At 35.8% G+C, this 19988-nt stretch overlaps 1 protein-coding gene across 1 annotated transcript in view; it reads left to right on the top strand.

The window, feature by feature from the left end:
* Window positions 1–19988, top strand: part of AOPEP (aminopeptidase O (putative)) — a 268577-nt gene that overhangs the window by 224822 nt on the left and 23767 nt on the right. Inside the window, exon 11 of the mRNA XM_065406348.1 lies at window positions 19021–19137. Coding sequence (XP_065262420.1) covers window positions 19021–19137 — 117 coding nt within the window. The remainder of the gene's footprint in view (window positions 1–19020; window positions 19138–19988) is intronic.

Genomic DNA, 19988 nt, shown 5'->3' with positions numbered 1-19988 from the left:
TCCTGCAGAATGGAAGGACATGTAGAGAAGGGCTCTTAAGCTCCATTTTAAATGTTTAAACCTCTCCTTTCCATTTGGTAAATCTTTTTTGTATACAGAAGTATATGCCAGAAGTACACTCATGCTTTTTATAAAGTTGGAAATACATTGACACAATGGATGCACTTCCTGTAAATCATAAGCAAAGATTTTCACAATGTACAAGTATACTGTGAGCTTCTAAATCTCACTTAGCTAATTCCAGCGAAGAATGGTGGAAAACAAGGCAATAAAGGACCCCATCCTGCCATTGCTACATGAGAAAAATTGAAGTCAATGGAGATTTGATGGAATAGAAACTTCAGAATTTGGTCCAAAATTTGTATATAACTGGACAACTTATTTCATTTGTCAGTGGCACTGAATTATTGTAAAAACATATTTTGTTTTGTGTCAACATTTTGAAAAAATTTAACTTGCAAGTGTTCTGCACTGTTAATCAAAGGCCTGTCAGCATTCCTGCTCTAAAGCTCTGTTTTCAAGGCTCACCCATTCACATCTGGCTGTTTTAAATCACAAAAGCTGAAACATAGAGCACATATTTACCAATCCTGCTACAATTTTTTTTTTTACAAAATAGCTAGAGCTGATTGCCTGGTTTCAAGTTACTAGAAACATTCTTATAATATAGCTCTTTCCATGTCAAATTTTACATCAAAAATGTTTTTAAAATAAATTCCCATAGAACATTGGTTCTTCATGTTGACTATATAGTTACCTCTTGCTACTTCCAAAAAATCTTGGCAGTTCTATTTAGGCTTAGAAAATAAACCTGTGTATGCGGTACAAAATGTCTTTTTTATGCATGTATTTGTAAATGTGATTCGGCATCATTTTGTACTGATCTGCACATATGTTGTGCATTGAAGATCATTTTCTATATTTAATAAAGACTTGTAGCCCTTGTAGGTAAATACAATATCCCTAAGCAGGAATGGACCAAATGGTTTCAGCTGTCCGCAATAATAAAAGTCATGAAAAAGATGGTTTGGGTATATTCCATGTTAACTTGAATAGATTTGAACAAGACACAGTTGTTCATGGCACTTTGTTTTATGTTTATGCTCTGTAATGTTTACATGCTTGTGCTTTGCTCTGAAACTTTAAAACCAAAGGAAGAATATAAAATGTCAAAACAAATTGAAATGATCATAAAGTGTATATGTTAAAATATTTATTCATTATCAGGTACTGTGCGCCCAACCCTGTAGTCCTTATGCATACAACAATATCATTTAAGGAATTTTGCCTGAGTGCAGACTGCAGAATCAGGCTTATTATATCTTATATATTTAATGTATAAATCTGATGTAAAGTAGTTACAATCTAGTTAAAAATAGTGGTATGTATTATTTAGACTTTGTTTTTTCCAACCAGTAACTAAATTACTAGATATTCTATTTAATGTAATGAAAAATTATAACAGCATGTCTACTAATCAGCTTACTTACTCCAAATCTTTTAGTAACAAAGAACTTGGGTGTGTCCTCCTTTTTTGTATCATTGGTTTCTATTATATATTGTTGTCAGAAGGTGGATTCTCTGAAGTTTTCTCTTAAAGATTTTAACCTTAAATCAGTTCTATTCAGGAGATTACAGTGTTTGTAGAGTCTCAAAATAATCTATTTAAGGGATTACTTTAAAAAAGTTGTCTTCCTTGTTCTTTTAGGGTTTAAATGTAATGGTTTTCTTTTTCTCAATAATGGCGTATCGTGTTTACACCAGTTACATAAGTAAGGCAAATCTATGTCTGTTTTTTACATTGGTCTTCACTATTTTCCTCCTTACAAAATATTTCTTTCTGAGACTTGTGAAGGGGAAATGCCAAGTACTAAGCAGAAATTGTACACAGTAGATTGACCTAAACAGTCATTTCTTTTGTTGCACTATTTAGATGATGATAATTCAAATATATAACTGTAAAAATGGACTGCCAGTTAATTTACCCCTAGATTTGCAGAGCTGTACAATCTCATTCTCTTTAGCAATAGGAATGTTGCCTTGTTCCTCAGTAGCAGCACCTATGGAACGTGCAAACAATAGAACATAAATGTAGCCAGCCTTTCGTATGCTAAAATAAAGTTGTCCATTAGTTTGTCTAATATTATTATTATGTTATGCTATATAAAGAATTGAATTGTGAAAAACACACATGATGCATTAATATAGTTGTAAATTTAAACCATGTTACCATGAGTAATAGTATTCTGTCATTGATTTGGATATGTTTTTTTATGCTTGACCTTCCTGCTAATGTTTTTTCTTGATCCGTGGTAAGGTAATTCTACATCTGTCTATCTAGTCTAATTTTATCTCTCTACAGTATCTAGGTACTTATATGCCACTTGTCCCAGTAATATCTGAGTACCTTTGTGAAATAGTTCCTCATTGTAAAATATTTGATATATTGTTTCATATGGGAAGTAGGAGTAAATGGATTTTTCATAGTGATGGGGTGAAGTACTACCGTTTTTATTTGTATCTATTGCTATTTAATGACTTCAATATCTGCTGTGAATTTGAAACTTGAGAAAGCTTATTAATTTCTTTAGATTCTAAAATGCGATGCTCTGACTCGTGATTAAGACAGTGACTCAGAATGGACAGCAAGGTCTTTTCTTGGTTTTGAATACTGCAGGATAGCTCTGTTTAAAATGTATTTCTTCTTGTGTTAAAATTATCTGAACAACAGCAAAGCCTCGTTTGTGCATCAAAATCTCAATATAGCTATTAAAAAACTTTATAGAATGCATGGTGATTGTAATTTGAATTCTTAGTTACTAAACTTGTTTGTTTCAACTGCAAATAGCACAAATCAATTTTGGGGATTTTCTTTCTCCTGTTTCCATTTATGTCAGTTTATCCTGTACCCATGCACTTCACAAAGCATATAATGGATTCCAGTGCGAGTGGCACAGAGAATTTGACTCCAGAATTGAAATAGAAATTTAATTTGTTGATATCTAAGTGCTAAGTGACAGAGTGTCTCATATAATGGGTGCGTGAATCTGTAATTTGCATATATAGTTATGTACATTCTCAAATATCCACTTTGTGACTGTAATTTAGTTGCCAGTATTCAGTTCAGCTCTCCATCTCTTAAACTAACTTCCAAATGTAACTTTCTTAGGGAAGTATTCAGTTAAATTCTTATTAATAAAATAGCAAATTCAGAAAATGCAAGGAAAAGGAAAAAAACAGAAGCGAGTTTCAGCTTTAGCTACACTGAAATGTTGGGGAAAAAATACTATGGCTTTGAAATCTGGTAAAAGGGTAGAATGTGTAAAAGACTTTGTGGGCAGAAAATGTCATTTTATCAATGGGTTTTCTTCCCCCCTGCAGCATTTTTTTTTTTTGCCTTTTGTTGAATTTCATACAGCGCAAGAAAACTTTTGTTCCACTCAAACCCTTGTCAAAGTCCACTTTTTCAAGAAAATTTTATTTCAAAATAAATGTTTCATGCTTTTTTCTTTACTCTTTTTTTTTTTAAAAAGGTCAATGTGAAATCTAGTCAACTTCAAAACATAAGATAATCTCATAAAATCAACTTTTGATTGCCCTTAACAGTAGCAAGTATGACGAAAGAGGAGCTGGGGCATTCAGGAAATAATTTGCTAAAAGCCAACAGTACATTTCCCCATGGCTTTCAGTACCCATCATCGAGACTCACCAGCTCCTGGTCTATGTGAACATGAAAAAAGTTTTTCAAATCTGTGTAATGTAGCTAAAGCTAATTCTTCTTACTGCATGTCCCCTACAGACCTGCTCCATGTTCATTCTCATATGCTTCTGTGATCTGTATGACAATACTATCATGATACATACTGAGTGTCATGCAGAGCAGATGCTGGTGGGTTTGGACATTAGGACTTGTAAAAGAAGGGGGGGAAATGTAAGTTTTAAAACACACTCAATCTGAATTCTCCATTCTATCTAGTGCATACAGTAGAAAATGGTAGTTACTGGATTGTTTTTTAAGCACGTACAGATTATTGTAGGGATCCAGAACTATAGACTATGGTAGCCTTGGTATATAAAGTAAGCCATTTAAATGCAGTAAAGGTCACTCTTGCCTTTTTTTTTTTTTAAATACACATCTGCATTAGCTTCTGTACTCTCCCAACCCCTCCACTCATGGAGAATTAAGAAAATAGCGAGGGCTTGACTGAAAGGGGTATAGTGTGGAATGGATAAAAGTGAAAATAAATCTTTCCAGAAAGAACCAATCTCTGCCACTACATTGAACTCAAGGAGCTTTATGAAACGCAAAATGCATGATTCTGTAACACTGCACATCCCCCTCCCCCACTCCACCCCAGTTCTTTTTCTAGAGACAGGTATCTAGGAGCTCTGGATCTCTGTTATTTTAGTTCATATAGGAAAATTCCAGGGCAGCGAGCAAAGCAGTCACTCTAATTATTTTTGTTTTTATTTTATTTGGGCCAATTATTTTTCTCCATGAAGATTTATTTAGAACTGTGACACTGGAAAAGGAAGGGCTGGTTATTCACATGTGCTATGTTAATGATGCAGTCTTGATTTGGTTAAAGCCTGTTGTTTTATTCACTCTTCCATGCTGACTCCCTCTGAGCAGAGATTGATACTGTGCATCAGTCTGTTGAGAAATCATGCAGACCAATCCTTCTCGTTTTAGTGTAAACACATGGGAGTTGGTACGCTGCTGGTACTCTGTCAGCACTAAATTACAAAATACATTTCACTGGCATGCCATGTTTTTGTTTTTATTCAAATTGAAATTGTACATAAATTCTTGGCACAACAATTCAAAATTATAAAGAATATGTGCTACAACTACCAGCCCACCACTGGTAAACTTCAGAGTCTTTACAAAACATATCAAATTTTAAAGTGAAGGGTTAAATTTATCCTGTGTGTGTTTCCTTGAAGGCAATAGAATTGCACCTGGGATGAATTTAGCTCATAATCTCCATGAATGAACAATATCTTTTTGTCACAGTGGGCATGGTGGTATTATTTCCCCTGTGAATCGTAATGTTTTAATTAAAGATTTATATGTGTTTGTGCCTCCTTTAGTGTGTTGAGCAGTGGACAAAGTCTTTACCTTTTGTTGTTACTGCCATTAGAATTGAAGAATGTGTTGAAACTAGTTTGTACACTGTTTAAACGCTGAAATTAAACCTTCTAATTAACGTAATTACTGGGTGAGAGATGACTGTCCTAAGAGAGAACTGAATATGGAGGGTGTGGAGGGGCAGGAGGGAAAGGGAAAGGGAGAGGTGGAATTTGATCACCAGCAGCAATCTGTAATTTCAAGGGTGGAGCAACTACAGGACTGTTTTGGAATTGGTTTTGGATTGAGAAGAAGAGCTCATACATTTAGTGTGAGTAGAATATTATCAGGCACACAAGGTGTTGTCAGGTGAAAGGATTCTAAGCCAGCCAGCTGACTGCAATGCTGAGCATTAGTAAGTAAAACTTTTTTCCCCCACAAGCTTTTGGTGGTGGTGTTTTTTAAACCCGCATGTCTACTGTATCACATACCTTACCGATACCTGCTGTTCCTTATTACAGACCCTGTTTTGAATATCAGTAAATTTCTCTTTCTTCTCTCCCACTTCCCCAAAGCAATTATTAGAAGAAAAAATTAGTTTGACTATCAGTTGTTTGTTTCAATGGCATTTTCTTTGTTTATGAAAGAAAACACCATCAATTTTGTGGAGTCTAAGAGTAATATTAAAGTAATAAGATTTAAACTTGGATATAAGCTCTTCCCCCTCACCCTTTTCCCCCATTCCCAATAATTTTTAATATGAGCAGTTTTGTTGTAAAGCCTTTGAAATATATTTATAAACAGCTTCAAAATTAAGTGAGCATTGAAGTTTCTGGTACCATCTTGGGTATCCATATCACAGTTAAGATTCATTTTGCAAATTACTTTGGGGATACATTTATATGCAACTTTCTTAAGACTTTGCAGAAATTCATCTCTGGTTAACTTTTTAATGGATAAGATACCTAAATACATATGTAAATATCCCTACTTTTCTAAACGGATCTCTTTCAAGGGCTGGTTAGGTCTTCTTGGCATAATCTAAGACATTGTTTACATTTTGTTCTTCATTACAGTGAATATCTTGTCTTATGTAGAGGTGTATTTGACCGCTATCCCAATCTGTAACAAATATTCTCAGACAATGACCAAAACCGGAAATAGCATTTGACAATTGATTTAGATAGCTGATCTGAAAGAGAAGCTAATTTCCTATTAATATGCCTGCCAAAGGCAGAAAATTGGTCTGATACCAACCCAGAAGTGTTCAAAGATGTTTTGAAAATGTATAAAGCATAAAAATCTATGGTCAAAGAATGAGATTGCCAAGTGAACTGAGGAAAAGTTAGAGAACTCAGAGAACACTGCTTTCCCCATACCATTATGATATAGATATTTGTGATTATTGTGGACCTATCTTTCAGAGGTACGGAGAATCTGCAGTACCCATTTACTTCTGCAAGATTTGTAAGAGCTCAGCACATTTGACAACCGGACCCTGTTTGTATAATACAGTGCTTCACAGGGGTTTGATATTGAAGTCGATGAGAGCAGTGCACAAAATGGCTTCAAGCTCTAATATACTGTTATATGTATAGAAGTGGAAGTTAGGAATAGGGAGTTATAATAGACTTTGTAGTTGCTGGCATTTATAATATTTTGTATCAATGTACAGAAGAGACACTATTATTAACTTGTATAGAAGTTGATAAATCCAGTAAGGTTCTACAGAAATTAAGCACAGCTCTATAGAAATTATTCTAAAAATGTAATTGAATAGAAAACAATAGCCTTTCTATAACATTTTAAGCCAGTTTGTAGAGAGAATTATATCCATACTGTAACATTCTATAGTAGGAATTAATAATTTTTTATTAAATCCTGGAATTCCTTTCCAAAATGGGCACTGGAGTGGCCAATCCTGCAAACTTTTATACTCGTGTATAGTTCCATTGCCTTCATTGAACTACTCATGCACATAAAGTTAACCATGTGTAAGCATTTGCAGGATTGTGCCCATATTTTGCAGTGTCTTTGGTTTGGTTCTTTTTATTATTTTTGTTTCTTTGTTTGGTTTTATTACACAAACAAAAAGTAAAAGCTGCTAATTAATTGAATGTTACCAGGAAAATGTATCCATTTCAGCTTCCTAACTTACCATGTATTTCCCAGTTTTTAAAGAAACACATAAATATGTATGTGCTAAGTACATATATTTATGATTTTTTAAAATGTTTGTTTAAATGTATTTACAATATCACTATGCATATTAAAAATGCACTCGGAAACATTGCTTTGTGAAGTAAATACAGTGCATGTATCTTACCAGGGCCATTTTCAAAGTTTAGTGCCTTAACAGTCTTTATTTTTCAATATACTAAAAATAATTAGACAAATCACACAGTAATAATTTTCTAAATTTGATTCTTTGTAAATTAGATTTTTGGTTATACATGCTCAGAAAATCCATCTTAAACCAGTAAGCTTTCATGGATGTTTTCTTTTCAATAATGTTTTAAAAAATAATCACTCTGAGGCTGAGAACTTTTGTGTCCAGTTTCTTCCTGGATGGAACTTTTATAGTTGAGTTATTAACACCTGAGAATTGAGGTTTGTAATGGAAACTTCAACTCTGTTTTAACCAGAGCTGCACAAACGCATCTGAAAAGGAACTTATGAGGCCTTCCTTCACTACTATCACTAGTCACTAAAGATATGTCAACACCACGAAAACAAACAAGCAAATAAATAAAAAACAACCCTGCAACAGCGAGTCTCAGAGCCACGGTCTACAGACTCAGGCTCACGCTACGCTGCTAAAAATAGCAGTGTAGACATTCCCACTCGGGCCGGAGCCAGTTTAGAGGAGCGCTCTCTTATTTGAGACATAAATCTCTTGAATGATTTTGAGCACTCGGACTTTGGAAATAGAGAACGTGCTTGTACAGAAAATAAGGCTTAATTTCAGATGTTTGGCTTCAGGCATTATCAACGCTAGGACGAGTTTAAGATGAACGCGTTAATAAGTGATTGCTTGGATTATATTGTTTAAACCTTTGTGTGACTGAATTCCATGCTTTGTCAATGTGCACAATGTTTTTAATTCCTTCTAAAACCTACTGTTCAATCAACTTTTTCCATTAGTAGTTGAGCTTCTGAATTACCAATGAAATACAGTACTTAATTCAGGGGCTAGTCAGCCAATAGTACACAAATAATGCTCAACTACTGTGCAATCAGCCTGCTGTTCTCTGAATTGTCTGCTCATCTTTGAATGTTTTGTTTTTACATTTGTGTGTAAGTTGAGCACTTAAGGGCCTGATTATATTACTCCTTATACAAGTAAGTTTCCCTTTGAAGTTAATGGGAGGGTTTTTTTGCATAAGGCGCATGGATTTGGGCTATAAATCAGCAATTTCTCCCCCCCCCCCCCGCATATTCTTTCATTACGGTCAGGAAAAAACATTATTTGGAGAAGTTTCGGTCATAGCAAGTGATCTTAAAAATAAATATAATCTTCATTCAGGTTGATAGACTCTCCTGTATTTTTTGGATATGATTTGCTAGAACTTGCTTACTTACCATGAGTTTAGAGGGTGGCCCATAGTAATTTAATGCCTCATCCTGTTCCACATAAAACTTTTCTGAGTTAAGCCAGGGTATAAAATGTCTGGAATGGGATCCAAAGGTACACAGAGTAGGAATGGAATACAGGACACTGTAAACTTTACACATATTACATCATTCTACTGAATGGAAAATAGTATGAGGGAGTGAAGGGCAGGCAGTGAATTTAATTATTTTCGTATGCATTTTGCAGAATAAATAACTTTAATATTAAGGTGGGGGTTTGTATGTTGTTGCTCTCAGCCAGAGTCCCATCCTGCACTTCTGTGTTCAGTTTGTGGTCATTTATGATATTTTGGGCAATCATCCTGAGTAATCCCATACTAAAAACTCTCTAACAAAGGAAGGACATAACAGATGTTCTGGCGTTTGACTTAGAAGGCTTGGTGAGAAAACTATTGAGAGGGTGTACTTGAAACAGAATGAACTAGAACCTTAGTCCATTTCAGCTGGAAAATGTTGTTTGCCTAGATCTGGAAATGCAATTGCAAGGGTTTGTACTTGATGTAAATATGCTCGAGGATAAGTGACAGAGATGTAAATGAATGTAAGGTTATATTTCTAAATAAAGGGAAAGAAAAACAATTCTGGAAAAAGATTCACCTGATAGATAAATCAAGTAGTGCTTTAAAATGAAAGTGTATAGACTTTTGTCATAAGTATTTGTGTGCGCATATGTGAGAGAGAGACTTGCAGGAATTTATTGGATATATTTTTGAAATATGAAAAATTAAACTCGTGTCTTTGTATGTTCATATGCCTATATACTAAATATGGGGAATAAATAATGACCTCTGTTTTGTAAGTACTTTAATAGACTACAGAACTCTGTTGATATCCCAACCCTGAGAGTGAAAATAGAGTAGATTTTGACATCTCAAACGGCATATGTTCTGTGGAATCTTCGTGATCAAATTCATCAGTTTTTAATGTAATATAACACACTTTAAAGTGCATTTCCTGCTGCTATCCCTTCTCTTCCCCTTGCTCCAAGTCCTTTTGTGTGTTTCCTCACTTTCATTGCTATTACACTTGACAGGTAGTTTTAGTGATATGTTTCCAGAGTCACAAAAAATGATTGATTTTTAACTATTTTTCACTAAAAACAATTCAGAAGCTGATTCTCTAGTGTAATTCCATTGATGTTAATGGAGTAGCACCAGTGTAAAACTGCATTAGTGGGCAAAGGATCATGTCCATTATCAGGAGCTAAAAGTAATTGTTAAAGGCATATCTCTGTGGAGAAACTGCTATGGAAACCCATAGTCTAACCCATAAAAGGCCAACTCCTGCCTATCTTTAATATTGGAAAAATTTTCATCTGAGTCAGGTGAACAGAACTGGGCCCAGTGTACCATTTATATTCTGTTACTTGATAGCCAGTAACGGCTATTTTTAAAACCTCAGTGTTCCAAATGTCTTACCTTTAGTACTTAAAAAATAAAAAAAATTCTAGCCCTTCCCATAGACTAACAATGTACAAAACCCAACTCAAACTGTTAAACTTCTCTTTGCACTACGGTAATTTAAAAATAGCCAGGTCAAATCACAATTTGGTCTAGCAAATTTCAGCCTGAATTAAATGTTTATGGCTGAATTATTAAACCTTAAAAATAGGGGTGTGTAGCAGAGATTCTGGCAGATATGCCCTTGCAGTAACAATGTTAACTTTAGCCACTCCCACTGTATTTAATAGCACTGGGCCTGATAAGAATATTACACAACACTTGCCTAAATGTCCTCTGATCCACCACAATGAGTAAGTACCAAATATGTTTATCTCCCATAATGGGTTTAAATCAAATCTCTTCCATTTCCCATATGTTTTTAATCATGAATAAAAAGTAATGGATATGCCTACACATACAGTATGTGATATACAGAATAATCAGTGTGAAATTTATATGTATAGAATAGACATTAAAAGTTTAGCCTATTGTCTTTGAAATGGAATTACTATGCTCAAGGGTAAAGTTATGATGAAACGTTTCTTTGTGAAAAGCAGGGCTGGGGAAAAAACGCCATATAACCTGACTGAACCTGCATTAGAAGCCACCTGGTTTCCATTTTGCTGGCTCAGCACTTTGTTAGATCATATAGGTTTAATCATTTATGACATTTCAGTGCACTTAGATTAGATTGCAGATGTTGAATTTCTTCTTAAATGGATCTTCCCTCCATTAAGTAAATTATTGACAAATATTTTGTGCCATGGCTTAAGAAGAAGATATTTCAGCTTGCAAGCTGGTAGCAACTGCTGGCCTTTTAAAAAACATTATGGGTCATGCCTAGTGACGATATCAACAAGGTGTACCAAACTAGGGACTGTAGAAATGTATTTACATTGCTAATTCTAACCAGTTCAAAGTACTGGTAAGATGAAATCCTTGTGTTCTCATCTTTCTGGAGACTACAACATCCCACTACATTCTCCTTTTCCCCCCCTGTTGCTTTAATGCTACTCTTAAAAATACTTTTTTGCAATGTTTAAGAAAAATAACTTTAACTTTTCAGATGTGAATATCGGTTGATTTTGGGGGGGAGGAGGGGAATGGATCTTTACAATGAATTAATGTAAATTCTATTAAAAAAAAAATGTTAAGACCCTGATTCTGTAGCACACATCTGCATGTGCTTACCTTTAAGCATATGAGTAGTCCCAGTAGCTTTGTTGGACTGGGGCCTAAGACATTTAAAAGATGTACAGCATTGGTTATGGAAGTGCAAACTGGTTAATCAATATAAGAATTTAGGGCCAGATTTTCAAAAGAGCACAGTTCCCATTTAGGATCCTCTGTGAAATGGGCGCAATTTGAAAAGGGCTCAGCACCCAGCAGCTCCCCATTGACTTAGTGGGAGCGGTGAGTGCTGATCTCTTTTGAAAATCTGGCCCTTACAGGTTGCTCTTTTTAAAATGTCAAATAATTTCCTTTAATATGGTTTCTAGGGTTACATTGCTAATGGTGTTGCACACTTGAGAGAAAATTGTAATTGAAAAAACCTTTCCAGGCACACCAGTGGCCACCATAAAATGCAACTGTATGTAAGGTTTTTGGTTGCTTGTATATTGACAGTTGCACTATGGTTAACATCCAGCATACTTTATCCTCTTCATTTGAAAGGGAACATTGAAAGTCTTTGAGATCAAGATAATTATGTTTGTGTTGCATACATAATTTTGTACTATTCTCTGGTTGCAAGCCCTTCACCCAGCAAATATGTTCGTATGGATAAAGGAGACAGAATAAATCCTATTGAATTGTTTTGGCAGATAATACATTTAGAACAATAAATTATGTAAGACTGTCTCCTTCAAAAAAATGAAAACTTGATGTTACAGATCTGAAAGTAATTGGAAAACTCATGCAAATGTATTCTTAGTCAAATAAATTACCTCAATGCCAAATTTGTCATATTTACCTGTAGCTAGTGATAGAAGATCTTTTAGTTGTAACAAAATTGATATTTCTAAATGCATCATATATTGACTTTTGATGGTGTATATTTCATTATTTTCTTCAAGGAGTTTGACAGTAATCTTTGGATATTAATATTTTAGGGGAACAACAACAAAATTTTCAGTAATTCCCCATTTTAAAAAAATTGGGGGAACACAAAAAAGCTGTTTGATAAACAAAGGTCAGGATACTCTGAGGATTGCTTGAGAAAGCCACCCACGATGGGGGGGACATATTCTGTCAGAGCTAGTTTACAGATAGATGAGCCTGTTCTATAGAGACAAACATTTATCATATTTCTTAATGGTAGTTAAAACATTAACAATATAGAGTATTGAAATTACTTTTTAGAGGTGGGAAGGATTGTCCAGTTTTATTTTAAGATGTTCTGAATTATAAACCAAACTGATTTTTCTACAGCAGGCATTTTATAAACAGTGACCTAAACTCTGTGCTTCTTCAGTTTTGTTAGTCTCTGAAATAGGCGTTTTCTTTTATTTTGTGATTCCGTTCAAAGTATTTTTTTGGTCAGTTGTAGATTTCATATATGTTTCTGTGCATTAATCCAACTGCAGACTAGCTCTCTCAGAATTAGAATTTCTTAAGTTACGTTGTACCACAACATATTGTTTAACAGCTGTTTGTGTGTGTGGAGGTTTTTATTGAATTTGCATGCTATTTGATATTGAGCATATTTTTGTCCATGAAGGAAAATGGCCTGGATTCATTTAAAAGAAGTGACTGCACAGACAGCATGTAAGAATATTGTTTAAGGTAAACCGTGACCAGGTCTGTCTAAACAGGTTTGTTAAATAAGTAGTAGTATCTTGAATTCTCAGTCTTATTTCTTCTGGACATTGTGAGGAGGGAGAGATTTGTTTTAAGAAAGTTTTTGTTTAATTGCAGCCAGCAGAAAACAACCCTGAAGGCAAATTGTCCATACGGAGAGTTTACTACTCAAGAGTCTTGCTTTTTTTTTTTTTTTGGTTTGGTTGGCTGGTTCAGAGTAGAGGCTGAGAGAGGCCCTATAAATCTTTTCTGTTGGACCAGTAGCAGTGCTTTCTTATCTGCGTTTAATGAGGAAACTCCATTCACTAACAAAGCTGTGGATTGGTTTTTTTCTTATGCAAAGGATGGGGAGGAATTCTGTTTGACTTTGGGAAATCTAAAAAAAAAAATAAAAAAAATTTTTTTTAAGGTTTTCTGGGACTGCGTTTAACCAAGGAAATGCTGCTGGATTCTATTGCGTTTCTGAAACGAAAAACCTTCTCCATATAATTTTCAAAGGTCAAATAGCTTTAATTCTGTTTTGGCCATGTTTGTGTTGAATTTCAGCCAGCATTCTCCAGTGTACAGTAGTGACTTTTTTCCTTTCCCCCTTGTTTTCACTCAGTATAAACAGTTCCTTGCTGTAGTAACATAGACAAATATAGCAGAGGACTCTTTTCTTGGAGAAGTGTCTCCCCATGCATTTCTTAACCATTTTTGGGAAGAATTGATCTATCTGTGTATGAGAGAGAGGGAGGCAGTAGCTGTAAATTGAAGTGACATCATATGTATTACTTCCATTGATCCGCTTTTAGACTACAGCCAGGATAAAAGGAAATGGCATCAGGGAGGAAGTATGCTCATTTAGGCTCAGATCCCAGTGTGATAATGGAGTAATAATAGAAATCACGCCACTGTCAATCGGTTGCTGCATTAGTCCGAGGCGCATTTCCCCTCCAAGGAGGCTTTCAATGACTTCATTCAAGTGTAGGCTGAAGCAAACGGGATATTCAGCATACCAGCTGTACTACTTTAGTGATTTGTATCCTGGCTTAGGGGTGCAGCGCAAGCAGTGGTGCTGTGGATGTTCAAATGCATATATCTGTGTCACATTTCATGGCTGTGAAAGGTCAGTAGTCAAATGTTTCAATGACATTTTTCTAGTATAAATGGTGAATCTGGCATTTATTGCATTATTCTAACGGGGGAATTGACAAATAGTCTTTTTAGTGTGGGTGGTCTTCTGGGATGTGGGGCCGATGACCTTATAGCTACATTGAGAGAGCTTTGAAGAGGCAAGATTCATTGTCGTTTTTACAGGCTATGGGTGATGTTCAGAAAATTCATATTTTATTCCAAGATGCTTTGTGGAAACTTTCTAAAAACTGTTAAAAGTTGTGAGATTTACTTGTAGCACCATATCCTATTTGGAGCATTACTGAATTATAGTTTGCTGTGGATAAAATAAAAGATAGCTGTTTTCCCTTATCCCCAGATGTTTAGTAAACATTGAATCTCAGTATTTAGAGCAGGAGTGCATTTGTAAGCTACTTCAGTGACAACCTACAGTTGTTGTTTTCTGGACGAATATTGTCCCTTTTTTCCCTCTTTGGTCTCTTTCAAATACAAAATCAGTTTTGGTGTGCCACATCTTTTCAAAATTGTGTTTCAAAGTTAAAGGTCTAATTGTACAAACTTAAAAGCCACTGTACCAGTCCATGAACAAGAAGCAATGTCTAATACACTCTATCTGAAAAGAAAAGAAAAGAAAAAGTATTCAGTATCTTGGTAGAGGTAGTACAGACAGCAACTTCAAAAGCAAGACCAGCAAAATAAGATTCACAGTATTGGGAAAATGACCTTCTAGCTGGGATATTGTTTAATTGTGTGGAACATTACAAAAAAGCTCCAGTGTGCTTGATCACAACATATTAATTCATTCCCTTTTTGTAGTATTTGTACAGTGAAGTACAAAAAGCCCTGGGAAAGTAACTTGATTTCTAAGGGGTTTGGGGGCAGGGGGTTGGGACTAGAACTATCTGCTTTAAAATATATGTACATGACATTGTATCTGTCATCGCCATACTATCACTACACCAACTGGTAGCATTAGAGGCATGTTGTAAATAGTGTTTTAATTCTGACCACATTTTCTGGCGTAAGATTTCTCCTTTAACAGTCACATCATTTTTGTGTGACATATATTCCCTTCATGATGTCAAGTATCAGAGGGGTAGCCGTGTTAGTCTGAATCTGTAAAAAGCAACAGAGGGTCCTGTGGCACCTTTAAGACTAACAGAAGTATTGGGAGCATAAGCTTTCATGGGTAAGAACCTCACTTCTTGCATCTGAAGAAGTGAGGTTCTTACCCACGAAAGCTTATGCTCCCAATACTTCTGTTAGTCTTACAGGTGTCACAGGACCCTCTGTTGCTTTTTATATATTCCCTTATTTGTCAGAGAATTTTTGCTTTTTAATGCAAAAAACTGTTTTTATTTTTTCCAGGTAGAAATAGACAGTGGCACTGTAAAATTTGCCTTCCCATACTTTGTTGTTGCTATATCGTATATTTCTACTAAACATTATGTACTCAACATACAATCAGAGAATTCGATTTCTCAGAAGTTAAAATGCTTTTCTGGTACTTATAGTGCAATTTGTTACTATTGTTATTTAACATTTATATTGTGTTAGCACCAAGAAGCCAACCAGGCCAGGGTCCCATTGTTCCAGGTGCTGTACAAGCATATGGAAAATGACAGTCCCTGTCCCACACAAGACACAACAGGTGGATGAGAGAAACATCGGGGTCAGGGTTGGGGATGGGGGAGACAAGGTAACAAACGATATAGGATGTTTGCAGTTGATCAGACATCTATATATTTATTTACCAAGTTTGAGGTTTTCTTAAATTATAAAAAGGTCTTTAAAACAAAAAAGAGAGAAAATAATTGCTTTACAAAACCATTCCATCTGGGAAAAACAAGGAATCTATACACAAATGGGGATTTTTGTAATAGTCTTTGCAATGAAGCTTTGTGGAGCTTTCCTCATCTTGATGCAAGCTACATGTCATGTTAGGGAGAGTCCTTTTATTAAGGGGGGAAAAAACCTGAGGGAATAGGTTTGTGCTCCCAGCATTTTAGTTAAAATGAATAAGAAAGGACAAAATGTTATAGCTGTGCCCACTTAGTGCCACTTTAGTTGGGTCTGTCAGCATTTCCTCCGTTAATGCCTCTACCTGCTGCGCCAAACTCTCTGTTCAGTAGCTCATAACGTGCCCTTAAATTATGCTGTGAGCTGTAACCTGGCATACAGGGTCCCATCCCAGGGACTTAGAACGTTGGGAAACGAAGAAGTTACAAGTTTCAGTTGTTTTTTCTGTGTGCTCAAATGTAATATAAATTTTAAACTGTAATTCTCAAAATGCAGCGCAGCACTAGACACAGTGAAGTAAATTAAGGACATGATTATTGCCTTACCTCTGAATTTCATTGCTTCTGTTGGCCTAAATCAGATTCCCCAACGTTATTTTAAATTAAGAGCACTTTGTGTGTGAATTCATATTACAGAGATGGTGAAGAACCTTGAAAAATAAAACCAAACCACAACTACCTGCAGTTTCTAAAAACTAAGGGTGGCTGTATTATCCTACTGTTTAGCAGAGAAAGCTTTCTAAATAAGCACATGGTGTTCTGCAGCATTTCAGATTTTATTAGCATTCAAAATAAATTCAGGTTTCAGAGTAGCAGCCGTGTTAGTCTGTATCCGCAAAAATAACAGGAGTACTTGTGGCACCTTAGAGACTAACAAATTTATTAGAGCATAAGCTTTCGTGGGCTACAACCCACATCCGAAGAAGTGGGTTGTAGCCCACGAAAGCTTATGCTCTAATAAATTTGTTAGTCTCTAAGGTGCCACAAGTACTCCTGTTATTTTTGAAAATAAATTCAGTTTCCAAGCAGAGCCAATTCCCAGACGTCTTTCCTGTCTATCGTGTAGTCCCCCCTCTTAGCCTCCCTCTCCCCCTGCCACTTGAAGCAGCTGCTCTTGGACTAAACAATAAACATTTGAGTTGGCATTTTAGTGGGTGACTTTAAATTGAAATATTAATCATATTTATTTTCATTTATTACTATTTTTAACTTTTCAGTTTTCCTTGCAGTTGGCAGGTTTGAGTGTTACTTTGAAAATGTTCCAATTAGAACAAGTGAGTAGGTTGTGGCTTTTTTCAAACTCCAAGAATACAGCTTTAATAATAAAAGAATGCATTGTAAGGAAAACAAATTGTTAAAATGCTAGTGATTTATGTCCCTTCTTATTAGCATCTGATTTATGTGCTAATGCCAAGCGATGTCAGTCGGAGAGTGAAGATAATGTCTCATTGCTTGTTTAGCTGGTGATATCTGCCAAAGCTTTACAGGTTAAGATTTGAGCAGAAAATTCTCGATTGCTTCATGGTCTTTGAGCAGAAAATTCTCGATTGCTTCATGGTCTTGTTGCCAGAGTGCTGCTTTTTGGCATGCAAGGGGCTGTCATTAAAATAAAGAAACATTTAGGAATTCTCTGATACTTGTATCCCTCCAGGGGGTCCAAAGCAAAGTGAGAGGGAACCTTTTTTCATCTCAGGCTAATTGTAAGCTAAGGGTTTGTGTAGTCCAAGCAATCAACCTTGGCTGCAGTGTCTTTCCTGAGAAGAAGAAGAAGATGAAAGTAATGTTCTTTATGTCTGCCTTTGGCTGGCACCAAGAAGGCAGGGTGGAGTGGTGGGCAGCGCAGCAGGAGGAGAAGGCCTTAGATGGAAAGGGAGACCCTCACAGGGCTCCAGAATGTGACCTCAAATTGGAACAAAAGTGGAATTAGGGTGGAAGCAGTATGATTTTGTTCTTTAATAATCTGCAAAATGTTAGAACTGAGTAATGCTGGGTTTGTATTTTGCATGCAAGAATGTAAATTGATAATGTGTTTTGTTTTGTTTTCCTTTTGGTGTCCCAGAATGGAGAAAGTGTGTGTGTGTGTGTGGAGGGAAGCATTTGAGTGAATAAGGAACCTGTGATAGGACTTTCAAAACCCTGAATTACCAGTGTGTTTCCTGGCAGCTAGTGTGTATTCTTACTTTGTGCTTTCCGTGAATTATTTATTTGTTCATTCGATAAGCCTATTAAATGAAGCACTTAAGCACTCACTACATCAGGCATCTTGCGCTTTTTCTCTTCAGTGGTTCATCTAAAAAATGTTAGGTTTTGGAATCAGGAACAACTGCTAAATATATATACACAATAGGCGCACAGACATTATATCTTTCCCTTCTTTTTGGTATGAGAATGGATAACTTATGACTCTTTGCACTAGAAATGTGCTGTCACAGTCTTAATTTTGCTGCATGCCACTTATTTATATCACGTTTCTTTGTACACTGCAGGAATACAGTGAAATTGTTTATATAATAAATCAATAGACCCCTGATGTAGTTAAACATTCATATGTCTGGTGGCCTCCTGAAGTGATGCACTATAAATTATCCTTTTGTTTCTACCCCCACCAAGCCTCAACAAAATGAAATTACTTAGCATATGTATTCCATAAAGAACAGAGCCTATTAATCCAAGATAATGTTTGAATAAGAAAACATGATTTTGATCTGATCTAAATATAGAAATGAAAAGCCATGGAAAATGAGTCTTAACTAGGCCCCAGAACAGAGTCTTTCAAAATACAGACAACATGAACTCTGAGGTTTTTCTGAAATCAACTAGCTCTTCATCAACTAGGTCAACATTTCAAACACATGCTAGAATTACACAAGTATCAGGGGGTAGTCGTGTTAGTCTGTATCCACAAAAACAACAAGGAGTTCGGTGGCACCTTAAAGACTAACAGATTTATTTGGGCATAAGCTCTTGTGGGTAAAAGACCACTTCTACCCATGAAAGCTTATGCCCAAATAAATCTGTTAGTCTTTAAGGTGCCACCGGACTCCTTGTTGTTTTTGTAGAATTACACAGGTTATCCTAGCCTTGTTGTCTTTGCTCTATGTCAGTTTCATTGCTTAGTAAGCAGAGTTTTATTCTGACGATACATGTATTTTACTCTTAGCTTCTCCCAGACCAGCTGGTCTTACTTCTGGAATCTCTGTTGGAGGAGAAGACTTTATGTCTCAGAACTCTGCAGTGCTTAGAGAAAACATACCACCTTGATGAGCAGGATGCAGAGGTAATTCATTAACAGTCCCACTGCAATATTAAACAGAGTCATTGTGCTATTGACTAGGAATATTGACATTCCATTAGGACCCAGGGCTATTCAAGCTCCTTTTTCCATTAGAGAATTCTAAAATTGTGTGTATATGTACTACCGAAGAAGCAACAGGTACAGTATGCCTGCCTTTCTCTGTATTTCCTGAGTGAATGTGTGTGATATTAGCGTATACTGTGTATATGCTCATATGTTTGCATACTATAGTTAGACTATCTAAAATAATTGGTACAGCCAGTTTGCATAGCCTCCACTATGTGTGTATATGTGAACAGTACATGTGCCTTTAAGAGATATGCGTGCACACACGTTAAAACTGCTTACTTCATATATACATATTGTATATATGGAACTTGTATGGTTTTGATAAGGTGTCATACCTCAGAATTTGGTCTAAATTTCTTGTTCCACTTGATCAGCTCATTGTTTGCCTTTAGCTAGCACTCAGGCCTCACTTATATAATATAAAATTGTATTTTTATGAGAGAGTAAAATTATTTCTGTGTTCATGGGATATGAGTTCCAAGGAGCAACTAGATCTTTACAGCTGCATCCATTAATTGCAGTATGTGTTTAACAGTCATGGGAGAAATTATTATTTACATGATGATATAGATGTGCTCCAAGGGCTTGCAAACTTAGGGGCCTGATCCTGCAAAGACTTACTACCGGGCATAGTGTTAACTGTGGGGTCAGCGATCACTTAGTGCTTAAGGTTTTTGCAAGAGCTGTGCTTTATTCTGTGTCCAGTTTCAACTGGCTCTGCATAATAAGATGTTCACAGTGCCTCGCCCAGACACTCTGTCTGG

This window comes from Emys orbicularis, chromosome 6, assembly GCF_028017835.1.
Source record: "Emys orbicularis isolate rEmyOrb1 chromosome 6, rEmyOrb1.hap1, whole genome shotgun sequence".
Taxonomy (NCBI): Eukaryota; Metazoa; Chordata; order Testudines; family Emydidae; genus Emys; species Emys orbicularis.
This window is presented reverse-complemented; position numbering and strand designations above follow the sequence as displayed.